This window comes from Cydia strobilella, chromosome 26, assembly GCF_947568885.1.
Source record: "Cydia strobilella chromosome 26, ilCydStro3.1, whole genome shotgun sequence".
Lineage (NCBI taxonomy): Eukaryota > Metazoa > Arthropoda > Insecta > Lepidoptera > Tortricidae > Cydia > Cydia strobilella.
Window position 1 is genome coordinate 215,377 of NC_086066.1, and position 12,561 is coordinate 227,937.

Sequence of the window (12,561 nt, forward strand, 5' to 3'; positions counted from 1 at the left end):
ACATAACGTAAATGGGGTGTCAACTTCAACTGTCAAAATCTTGAACAAAAATTTGTTGAATGTTGATATTTAAGGCGATCTGAAATGTATTTAAATCATGATATAAAAGTGTGATTTATCAAGCAAAATGACTGCTATTAAATTAGAAGCAGACGAGTTACTGGCGTGCCGCATTTGCCTGGCCACGGACTTGAAACTCTTCGGAATTATTGAGAGTAAACTGGAAGACGCATTTACCGATATTCTGGGTACTCCTGTAAGTAAAATTATATTAAATCGAGTTATATTGATGTCTACACAGCGGTTTTTAACGATTTAGAATATGCTTAAAAATATATTGAGTTAAGGTATAGTCCAAGTGGGGCATGATATATATTTATGTTAAATTAAAGGGTTGAGTAAATTTATTGGTCACTTAAAAGAGATTATGAACAGCAAAGATTTAAGCATCAACATCAAAAAGAAAACATTCAACATCTGCATTCATCCATCATGAGACACTTGCAAGTGGTCAAAGGGCAATGGAGCGTAGTTAGAGATTAAACTATTAGATAGTATCAGAAACTCAGAAATAAGAAAGCAAACAAAGATTACAATACTTGCTTGCATTGACCATCTAAACAGTGGCGCATTAGCCACATGCCAAGAGTAGCAAATGCCACGGGGCCCGAGCCTTTGGGGGCCCCGCGCAGCATTGTGGACGTAAAAAACCTGTTTCACTTCATACATAGGACTACATGTAGGATTCATTGTGAGTGAAAATAATAATGTGTATCTTCTTCTTTTCCTGTTACCCCCTGCTGGGGTGTAGGGCTCGAATCTTGTTTTTCCATTTACAACGGTCTTGGGCAGCTTGGGTAACCTCCTCCCACCCCATCCCCAATACACCCAGCTCTTGCTCCACAGAACGACGCCAAGTGGATTTAGGGCGACCATGTTTCCGCTTGCCGGGCATCTTCCAGTGTTAGTACTGTTAGTCGTATAATGCGTATATTGAATTTATAATACATCCCGACGTTTCGAACCCTTTACAGCGTTCGTGGTCAACGGGTGACTGAGGAAAAACTACAAATAATAACTAACTACTACTACTATTACTAATTATTTGTTATATTATAAGATTCATTACATTAGTAAATAAAGATTGTTTAAATCTTTTTTTTTATCTGGTTTTTATTGAGGCTTTGGACACTCTAGGCTAGGTGAACATGTCAGCCTCATGGGTGCTTCCATACTTCCCTACTCAAGGGAGAGGTCAATAAAGTGGTAAACGCTGAATGCTTTGTCCGATATAGGCTCTGCCAACCAACAATTGATCTGTCCATTGTGCATGGAGCCCAGACTACCAAAAATTCTTTTTCTCAAGTCCAAATTCCGGATGCATTCCAACAACACATGAGACAAGTCATCAGTCTTCTGACAGTTTACACACAGTGGTGACGATTTAACACCCATCATGCACAGAAACTTGTTTGTAGGGATGTATCCGGACCGGTCTCGGAAAGCTGAGACTAACAGTACTAACACTTTTCTAGCGAGGTTGGCAGAATCGAACCAGGGTATCCACAAGGGTCTAGCTTGGATTGTTCTGTACCAGATTCCTACACTCCTTGAATGTTTGAATCTTTTATCAATTTTTATGTGTGAACTATATTATATGAGAAAGCCTCATTGTAGGTACATTTATTTCTTGCTTCAGGTGTCACCGGGTGACGGGCTGCCCGATCACGTTTGCGGCTCGTGCCGCACGGCGTTGCGGCGCAGCGCGGAGCTGCGCGCGCGCGCCCGCGCGGCTGTTGACGTGTTGCAGCAGCTGTTACTGCAACAACATTATGTAAGTCACACTCTGTAGATTGTGGAGGTGCCCAGATTTCCTGAATGCTCCTGAGTGTGCACGTTGATTAGGATGAAGTATCATTTGATGTCCCATTCTGGGGCAGCTGTATTGGGTTGCTGTCCCACCGTTGCGGGATGGCCTGAATACTATAGCCAGAAAAGCTTCGCACTCATATTTTACAAGTATCTGTCTGAGAATAAATCGAAAGTATGTGTTTTTAAAAGATCACGAAAAGATGTTAATGTTGACATAGTTGTTAATGGCAAGTCTCTCGAGGTTGTTCGTAAAGTTAAGTATTTAGGATTATGGCTGGATTCGCCCTTGAGATGGGGGCTCCATATAAAAGAGCTGTGTGAAAGAAATTACAAACATATTAATATTTTAAAGGTTCTAGCGGGCAGGTCTTGGGGAGTTCACCCTAAACATCTCAGGCGCCTCTATATATCTCTCTTAAGAAGTCGCCTGGATTATGGTAGTTTTATTTATGGAAGCTGTGCTATTTATCATTTAAAGAAATTAGACATTTTGCAAAATAGAGCTTTGCGTGTGTGCGGAGGCTTCATACGCAGCACTCCTGTTATAGCTATGGAAAGTGAACTCTCCATCCCTCCTCTGGTTGTGCGCCGTTATTGGTTGGGTTGTAGATTTTTACTAAGAATTAGATCAAGATCAAACAGCCCCATTATTTCCGCGTTACAGAGCATTTTGACTAAACGTTACCAATTTTCTGTTATAAATTTTCCTTTGTTAGCAAAAATTTATGATGAATGGAAAGATTTACCTGTGCATCACTGTGACAAATTGGATATGTACTCTTTGAACACGTGGGTGTCCTCGGTTGACACCAGGTCATGTATAATGGATAGCATTGATTATATTGATGTCCCTAAGCGGCATCAACAGAATGAGGCGTTGAGAAATTCTACACTGAGAGTGCTTACTGAGCAGTATGTCCAATTTCATAAAATATACACTGATGGTTCGAAGTGTGTACAAGGTGTTGGAGCAGCTCTGTTTGATCCTCAGTGCAATGTTTCACTCATGTGGAAGCTGCATGATGACGCGTGCGTTATGCGAGCTGAACTTGTAGCTATTAAAGAAGCCTTGTGTTATGCAAATAATCTAGCTAATAGTGCTCCAGTTGTAATACTATCTGACTCAAAGAGTGCACTTCAACACCTTAATCGTTGTGTTTTTGGACAAAGAGGCATGCCTGTTGCATATGAAGCTCTACAGTTGATTCATGAGTTTATTTGTAAAGATAGAGTTGTTAAAATACAGTGGATTCCTTCCCACGTAGGGTTAGTAGGAAACGAGGCAGTAGATAAGCTTGCTAAAACCGCTGTAATGGATGGCTCTGTACTCGATTCTATACCATATTCAAGTGAAGTAATTCCCAGAATTAAAAAAAGATGTTTACAGAAATGGGAATACCATTTTGGAGAACAAGCTTTATCAAGGGGTGTTGGAATCTGGTACAGAACAATCCAAGATAGACCCTTGTGGATACCCTGGTTTGATTCTGCTAACCTCTCTAGAAAAGTGTTAGTCTCAGCTTTCCGAGTCCGGTCCGGACACATCCCTACAAACAAATTTCTGTGCATGATGGGTGTTAAATCGTCACCACTGTGTGCAAACTGTCAGAAGACTGATGACTTGTCTCACGTGTTGTTGGAATGCGTCCGGAATTCGGACTTGAGAAAAAGAATTTTTGGTAGTCTGGGCTCCATGCACAATGGACAGATCAATTGTTGGTTGGCAGAACCTATATCGGACAAAGCAATCAGTGTTTACCACTTTATTGACCACTCCCTTGAGTAGGGAACTATGATAGCACCCATGAGGCTGACATGTTCACCTAGAGTGTCCAAAGCCTCCATAAAAACCAGATAAAAAAAAAATAAAAAAAAATATTTTACAACTATGTTAGAATTTTACTAATGGGGAAAAAGGTAAAAACACAACGTAGATGATGCTGTCAACAACACAATTTTTTTTTTCAAAGTTGGTCACGTAGCTTGTAGAACAAAGTTGGCTTTCAATGTATAATAAACAAAGTGACCTGATTTCCCGGTCTTTGTAGTAATATTCTCTTTTATTTTACAGATTACCACAGATATCATTCGTGCTATCGATCGCAAATCGCTTCGCCTAGACGACAAGACACACATACTTGCCAACTACCAAACAAATACAGAATATCCTGAAACTGACTGTTTTCAGGATTCAATCAGCGACCATGATGACAAAAGCGACGTAGATTTAGTTGAAAATACTATGGTAGAAACAAAGAACGTGGTAGATATTGGTAGAAGTATAGAAGAAGTGAAAATAGTAGAAACGGATATGGTAGTAGAAAATAGTCGAAATGAAGATGTGAAGAAAGAGAAAAGAAAAAGAATTAAGAATGAGAGAAAGAAAGTTATAAAGGTAAGTCTGTGTTATTTTATTTTAACAAGGTTTTTTATAGTTTTTATACTTTCCAAATTAAATTTTGGCCACAGACTGTCTCATTTCAAACAAAGACAGAGAATCATCCTGTCTTTATCTTGTAGTGTATACTAGATATAGTTATGTATGTAGCTCATAGGATATATATTATATAAGGACCATTTACATAAGTATGCAGGGCAGTAATAAAGCATCGTTTAAGTTGAACACTCGTTTCTACTCAACTCCGAATCCTCACCTTACATGGCGACCCTGCCATATACGGTGTCGCGCGTGCGTTCAGTCACCGAGTGACGATTATTACAATGTAAAAACATAGCTCCGACCTAGACCTCCGGCCGCAGTTTGTGCGCTGATAACCTTTTCTCTTGATTTTGTAGCCCCCATGACGCAAGGTGAATCAGCAACAGCGTAACCATTTAACCGTGAGAAGCTCACCTTACAATCTTACGCTAGTTAGTACTAGCCCTATACGCTAGTTAGTGCTAGTGCATAGCATCCAAAAAAGGGATAGGTATTGTTTTTGTGGTTCTTCTTTACTGACAAATTTGGTTTGCCAGACTATATTTTAATACAATAGACCCAAAGAGCACTTACGAATATTGTAGTAACACGTAACTGCTATTCAAAACTAGTTATTACGGATTTTTCCTATGGCCCCCTATCCTGTCTGTATGTTTTTCATCTAGCTTGGTCCCTGTCACAGTTATGTACTTAATTTTGTTATTTTCAAGGTAAAAGCGAAACCGGAGGTCGAATGGGTGGTGAAAAAGAAGCCGATGAGGAAGAAAAAAGGTTTTAAGAGATATTTCATGTGCGATGAGGATTACATCAAGTTTGAGGAGAAGTACAACATACAGGTGAGCTGGTGTTTCGGCCAACTTAAGGTGCCGTGGGTTCAGCCAGCAGGATTTTTAAAAATAGTAGCACTTGTTTAGATCATAGTATAGTCGCTAAAAAATACAAATAGCAATCTTCGGTCTTTTTTTTATATCGGTCGGTGACAATCAAGCATACGGCCCGCCTGATGGTAAGCAGTTACCGTAGCTTTAGGACGCCTGCAACAAAAGAGATATTACATGCGCGTTGCCGGCCCTTTAAAAACCTGTACATTCCTTTTTTGAAGAACCCCATACTAGTAGCCCCTCGGGAAAACCTCGGCAGGGAGCTCATTCCACAGCCGAAGCGTCCGCGGGACTCGGGAGGAAATTCCTCTCAAACCGCGCAGTTTTTCTCTATTAACATCTTCATTGTTTGGGAACAAATCAAATTATTTTATTAAATATTTTGATTTGTGTTTTTTTAAGTAGTCACACTAGTGAAGAAAAAGTGACGAAGCCCTCCAGTGGATCCGGCCTTCACCACTGGAGGGCTTCGTCACTTTTTCTTTAATATATGACATCTATTAGTTTTTAATCTTCATTGTTACTTCATTTTGTTATAAATATCAACGATCCCGGGCACGCTGGCAGTGCCCACTGCTCAGCGAGCTGCGTACGGACGAAGAAAGACCTGAACTCACTGCACCTTACAAACGTCTATAAATCTCTTGTTTAAGCTTGGATTGTGAGCTTTTCTCGATTTTATATTGATGGCAATAAAAAATATTTTGTATTATGTTATTCTCAGGTGATACGACTATCAGAAGAGGAGCAAGCGGCAGAAATGGAGGCGCGTCGACACGCGGACAGCTACAGGAACGCGCTCATGCGCTGCGAGAGATGCTGCAAGGGGTTCCTATCCGCCTTCACCTATGAGAACCATCTGAAAGTGCACGATCCGGTGAGCTTATTATCAGAATAGGTCAAAATGGAGGCTCGGCGACACGCGGACAGCTACAGGAACGCGCTCATGCGCTGCGAGAGATGCTGCAAGGGGTTCCTATCCGCCTTCACCTATGAGAACCATCTGAAAGTGCACGATCCGGTGAGCTTATTATCAGAATAGGTCAAAATGGAGGCTCGGCGACACGCGGACAGCTACAGGAACGCGCTCATGCGCTGCGAGAGATGCTGCAAGGGGTTCCTATCCGCCTTCACCTATGAGAACCATCTGAAAGTGCACGATCCGGTGAGCTTATTATCAGAATAGGTCAAAATGGAGGCTCGGCGACACGCGGACAGCTACAGGAACGCGCTCATGCGCTGCGAGAGATGCTGCAAGGGGTTCCTATCCGCCTTCACCTATGAGAACCATCTGAAAGTGCACGATCCGGTGAGCTTATTATCAGAATAGGTCAAAATGGAGGCTCGGCGACACGCGGACAGCTACAGGAACGCGCTCATGCGCTGCGAGAGATGCTGCAAGGGGTTCCTATCCGCCTTCACCTATGAGAACCATCTGAAAGTGCACGATCCGGTGAGCTTATTATCAGAATAGGTCAAAATGGAGGCTCGGCGACACGCGGACAGCTACAGGAACGCACTCATGCGCTGCGAGAGATGCTGCAAGGGGTTCCTATCCGCCTTCACCTATGAGAACCATCTGAAAGTGCACGATCCGGTGAGCTTATTATCAGAATAGGTCAAAATGGAGGCTCGGCGACACGCGGACAGCTACAGGAACGCGCTCATGCGCTGCGAGAGATGCTGCAAGGGGTTCCTATCCGCCTTCACCTATGAGAACCATCTGAAAGCAGGGACCGGCCCGCTATCCCTTATCGGGGTTTTATAAGGGTATTGCATAAGGCTTAACTCACCATACCCTTTACCAGACGAAACCCTTTGTTTTGCTTTTAAAAACCCTTATATAAAGCTACCACATTTGAGTAATCGGTAGCCCAAATACCCTTACAAAACCCTTATCATCCGCTCACCAACACCTTGCATATTGCTTATAAGGGTTAGCCTTATAAAGGGCTTCCATTTTAGCATATAAGCGTGCTAATTTAAGTCTTCTACCTTGCTCATAAAGCACACATTACTTCGAATCCGAGCGATCGTCGGCGGCGACGGCGGCGTTCTTTGACTAGGCACGTATTTTCTTTCCTTTTCATGCACTACCGTAGATATATACTAATCCTGTCTCTTTCACGCAAAGGGAAACCTTTATAAAAAACGCTTAAAAATAAGGGTAACCCTTATTAAGAGCTAGCCTTATTTTTGGTCAGCTTTTCGGTAAGGGTTAGTCAAAGGTAAGGGTATGAATGGGCTTGCAGTTCAAAAGGGAAAGTCTTTCAATGTGTTAGCCGTATTTAAGTGTCGCCCATTGAAAGGGTTTTATCGCGGAAAGGGTTGTCCGGTCCCTGTCTGAAAGTGCACGATCCGGTGAGCTTATTATCAGAATAGGTCAAAATGGAGGCTCGGCGACACGCGGACAGCTACAGGAACGCGCTCATGCGCTGCGAGAGATGCTGCAAGGGGTTCCTATCCGCCTTCACCTATGAGAACCATCTGAAAGTGCACGATCCGGTGAGCTTATTATCAGAATAGGTCAAAATGGAGGCTCGGCGACACGCGGACAGCTACAGGAACGCGCTCATGCGCTGCGAGAGATGCTGCAAGGGGTTCCTATCCGCCTTCACCTATGAGAACCATCTGAAAGTGCACGATCCGGTGAGCTTATTATCAGAATAGGTCAAAATGGAGGCTCGGCGACACGCGGACAGCTACAGGAACGCGCTCATGCGCTGCGAGAGATGCTGCAAGGGGTTCCTATCCGCCTTCACCTATGAGAACCATCTGAAAGTGCACGATCCGGTGAGCTTATTATCAGAATAGGTCAAAATGGAGGCTCGGCGACACGCGGACAGCTACAGGAACGCGCTCATGCGCTGCGAGAGATGCTGCAAGGGGTTCCTATCCGCCTTCACCTATGAGAACCATCTGAAAGTGCACGATCCGGTGAGCTTATTATCAGAATAGGTCAAAATGGAGGCTCGGCGACTCGCGGACAGCTACAGGAACGCGCTCATGCGCTGCGAGAGATGCTGCAAGGGGTTCCTATCCGCCTTCACCTATGAGAACCATCTGAAAGTGCACGATCCGGTGAGCTTATTATCAGAATAGGTCAAAATGGAGGCTCGGCGACACGCGGACAGCTACAGGAACGCGCTCATGCGCTGCGAGAGATGCTGCAAGGGGTTCCTATCCGCCTTCACCTATGAGAACCATCTGAAAGTGCACGATCCGGTGAGCTTATTATCAGAATAGGTCAAAATGGAGGCTCGGCGACACGCGGACAGCTACAGGAACGCGCTCATGCGCTGCGAGAGATGCTGCAAGGGGTTCCTATCCGCCTTCACCTATGAGAACCATCTGAAAGTGCACGATCCGGTGAGCTTATTATCAGAATAGGTCAAAATGGAGGCTCGGCGACACGCGGACAGCTACAGGAACGCACTCATGCGCTGCGAGAGATGCTGCAAGGGGTTCCTATCCGCCTTCACCTATGAGAACCATCTGAAAGTGCACGATCCGGTGAGCTTATTATCAGAATAGGTCAAAATGGAGGCTCGGCGACACGCGGACAGCTACAGGAACGCGCTCATGCGCTGCGAGAGATGCTGCAAGGGGTTCCTATCCGCCTTCACCTATGAGAACCATCTGAAAGCAGGGACCGGCCCGCTATCCCTTATCGGGGTTTTATAAGGGTATTGCATAAGGCTTAACTCACCATACCCTTTACCAGACGAAACCCTTTGTTTTGCTTTTAAAAACCCTTATATAAAGCTACCACATTTGAGTAATCGGTAGCCCAAATACCCTTACAAAACCCTTATCATCCGCTCACCAACACCTTGCATATTGCTTATAAGGGTTAGCCTTATAAAGGGCTTCCATTTTAGCATATAAGCGTGCTAATTTAAGTCTTCTACCTTGCTCATAAAGCACACATTACTTCGAATCCGAGCGATCGTCGGCGGCGACGGCGGCGTTCTTTGACTAGGCACGTATTTTCTTTCCTTTTCATGCACTACCGTAGATATATACTAATCCTGTCTCTTTCACGCAAAGGGAAACCTTTATAAAAAACGCTTAAAAATAAGGGTAACCCTTATTAAGAGCTAGCCTTATTTTTGGTCAGCTTTTCGGTAAGGGTTAGTCAAAGGTAAGGGTATGAATGGGCTTGCAGTTCAAAAGGGAAAGTCTTTCAATGTGTTAGCCGTATTTAAGTGTCGCCCATTGAAAGGGTTTTATCGCGGAAAGGGTTGTCCGGTCCCTGTCTGAAAGTGCACGATCCGGTGAGCTTATTATCAGAATAGGTCAAAATGGAGGCTCGGCGACACGCGGACAGCTACAGGAACGCGCTCATGCGCTGCGAGAGATGCTGCAAGGGGTTCCTATCCGCCTTCACCTATGAGAACCATCTGAAAGTGCACGATCCGGTGAGCTTATTATTAGGGCTCCCGGTATCCGTGTTACACGCCGAAACGAATACCCGTGTTCTTAAGCCCGGCGGTACTAAGAACCCGGTTTACACGGAACCGCCGGGATTCGAAAACGTTTCGAAGGAACGTTCCCAAGATACGTATCTCAGACACGTATCTCCGTTTACACGGGTACTTAAGACCGTTCCGAACGGGTCTGAATACTCCGAACCAGTTTGAGCCAATGTACAATGGTAACAAGGTCCACTTTCCACTATTATTATGTTGACTTCAGATGAATTCGTTTGTCGTACGATTTTTAAAGGAAAACTTTTTTTCTATCGCCCCAATTTATTAAGTTAACATTAAAACCGCGATTTTAATACCGTAATTCGAATTAATTTCCGAAATTTTTTAGTTAAATGCCTACAATCCGAAAAAAGTTTCACTTTCATCGTGGTTTCATAAAACCGCACAATTACTTTTTTTTAAATTGTTTTTAACCGTATTGATAAAACATAGGTACTGAGCCATCTTCCTATGTTTAATAGTAGGTATATATAATTTTTATTTTAAACTATTTATATCATTTAATAAAACCGATTGCTTCTAAGCTAATTACTTAAATTTGATATCGATCATAGTTTTTTTTTATAATTACATTATGGTATTGTATTTTTTCATTAATAATAGGTGTGCAGACAGAATACAATATTCATTAAAAATAACAGTTTAATTATTTCGTGGTTATTTTTACCTCAGGTGTATTACTGCTTTGCGAAAACAACAAACCTGCCAATGGCGCAAAAAAAGTTAGGTACACAAAAGCGGGATTATCGAGTAATCATGCTCAAATGAAAAGCAGAATTTTACCCAAGAACCATAAAAACCCATACTACCTTGGATAACTTGCGATAATATTGCTAATTACATTAAGATAGATCTTTAAATTGGTAATCATTCATAATTCACTTTGGTCACTTTCTCACTAGCGTTCAGGTAATAAACTTAAATGGTCCATCCATCCATTGTTTTCCAATATCCTTTTGTTTGTCATCGTCGAAAACATGTAGGTTCCCAAACTATTATCACAAGTGTCACCGCGAATTATAAGCTTTATGTCGTTGTAATAAGGTCAAAACATCTGCACAAGAAAATGTTTTCCATTGTTTTGTAGCCGCGCCGCACTAAAAAGCGTTTTATTATGGTAAGAGGTACCTAGAGCAAAAACAATTAGAATTTATTGAGAAGGTGCAATTTTATCAAGTAGATTTAAAATGTTTATTAATAACTAGCGACCTTCGCTTGGAGAGTCAAGCATAATAAAATACATTCTGTAACAAGTATTCACATCGGAAGCCCAATAATACTAAGACTTCCATCCACCTGTCTGTCACCACTCACTAGGCTGTATCTCATGAACCGTGATAGCTAGACAGTTAAAATTTTTACACATGTATTTCTGTTGCCGCTATAACAACTAAAATTTAAAATTAAATTTTGTACGGAACCTTCGGTGGGCGAGTCCGACTCGCACTTGTCCGGTTTTTTTAGAAGTTAATAATGGGTTAATTATTCTTAAAATATAGACAGACAGCCATCGCGCACTTTTTTGTAGACTTTTTTCCACCATACATTGTGTCGTTATATCTCAAATAGATTGGGCAGCGTTTCCGATTAAGCTCCTGGCCAGCGTGATTTTTTCTAACTTCATTAGCAAACATCGTCATATTTCTACCAATTTAAACAAAACCTTAACAAAATATACACATAAACATTCCCAAAGAAAACTTCATTCATAGGTGAGGTCTGGTTATCGCGAACATACAGACAGACATACGGACGCGGCGGGGGACTTTGTTTTATAAGGTGTACCTACACTACATTATATGACAAGAAATATAATTTCATATCATGTTCTCAAATTAAACTAAAAATAAAGAAGCAAGTTAAAAATTTATTTTTTTATAAATACTTACCTAATGCCAATTTCGAACATTAGTTTGACTTCCTGCCTACATACTGAACTCGATGGTTCTAATTTTTTTTTTAAATAGGTACTAGCAGGTTTTTATTTTATTTTATTGCTAACCCGCAACGTAAAAAAAAGTAGCTATTTAAAGTGCTATATAAAATACTACTTTGATAAGAAGCGTGAATACTCGTAATACCTATTGCAAGCAAAAACTACCTGCTCAAGAAAGGGTTTTCTAAACCGTTTATTAAATTTCGACTCTACGACCCCACGGAATATGACAGAAACTCGTCATGAATCTTTTGTCTATTCATTTGTAGCTGGCGTTCGTTTCTTCGCTACTATCGTCAAGGACGTGTCCGGAGCCACGGATAAATAAGATACGTATCTTCGAATACCCGTTTATCCGTGTACACGGGTCTTAACTACACGTTTCTTAATTAAACGTGCGGAACGGGCCAGAAAACCGTTTACGTATTATTCGGAGACGGGTATTCGAAACGTGTAAACGAAACACGGATTCGACCGCGAGCCCTACTTATTATCAGAATAGGTCAAAATGGAGGCTCGGCGACACGCGGACAGCTACAGGAACGCGCTCATGCGCTGCGAGAGATGCTGCAAGGGGTTCCTATCCGCCTTCACCTATGAGAACCATCTGAAAGTGCACGATCCGGTGAGCTTATTATCAGAATAGGTCAAAATGGAGGCTCGGCGACACGCGGACAGCTACAGGAACGCGCTCATGCGCTGCGAGAGATGCTGCAAGGGGTTCCTATCCGCCTTCACCTATGAGAACCATCTGAAAGTGCACGATCCGGTGAGCTTATTATCAGAATAGGTCAAAATGGAGGCTCGGCGACACGCGGACAGCTACAGGAACGCGCTCATGCGCTGCGAGAGATGCTGCAAGGGGTTCCTATCCGCCTTCACCTATGAGAACCATCTGAAAGTGCACGATCCGGTGAGCTTATTATCAGAATAGGTCAA

The 12,561-nt window shown here is 42.5% G+C and overlaps 2 protein-coding genes across 2 annotated transcripts; both read left to right on the forward strand.

The window, feature by feature from the left end:
• Positions 1 to 52: 52 nt before the first annotated feature.
• LOC134753003 (uncharacterized) lies at positions 53 to 6,091 on the forward strand. Its single transcript, XM_063688764.1, has 5 exons — positions 53 to 256; positions 1,700 to 1,834; positions 3,944 to 4,267; positions 5,023 to 5,148; positions 5,918 to 6,091. Exons 1-5 carry the CDS (start codon positions 128 to 130, stop codon positions 6,089 to 6,091), a joined length of 888 nt encoding a protein of 295 aa, XP_063544834.1. The 5' UTR covers positions 53 to 127.
• A 2,498-nt stretch (positions 6,092 to 8,589) lies between these two features.
• Positions 8,590 to 12,268, forward strand: LOC134753005 (zinc finger protein 235-like). Its single transcript, XM_063688765.1, has 3 exons — positions 8,590 to 8,706; positions 9,492 to 9,614; positions 12,125 to 12,268. Exons 1-3 carry the CDS (start codon positions 8,590 to 8,592, stop codon positions 12,266 to 12,268), a joined length of 384 nt encoding a protein of 127 aa, XP_063544835.1.
• The last annotated feature ends 293 nt before the right edge of the window (positions 12,269 to 12,561 follow it).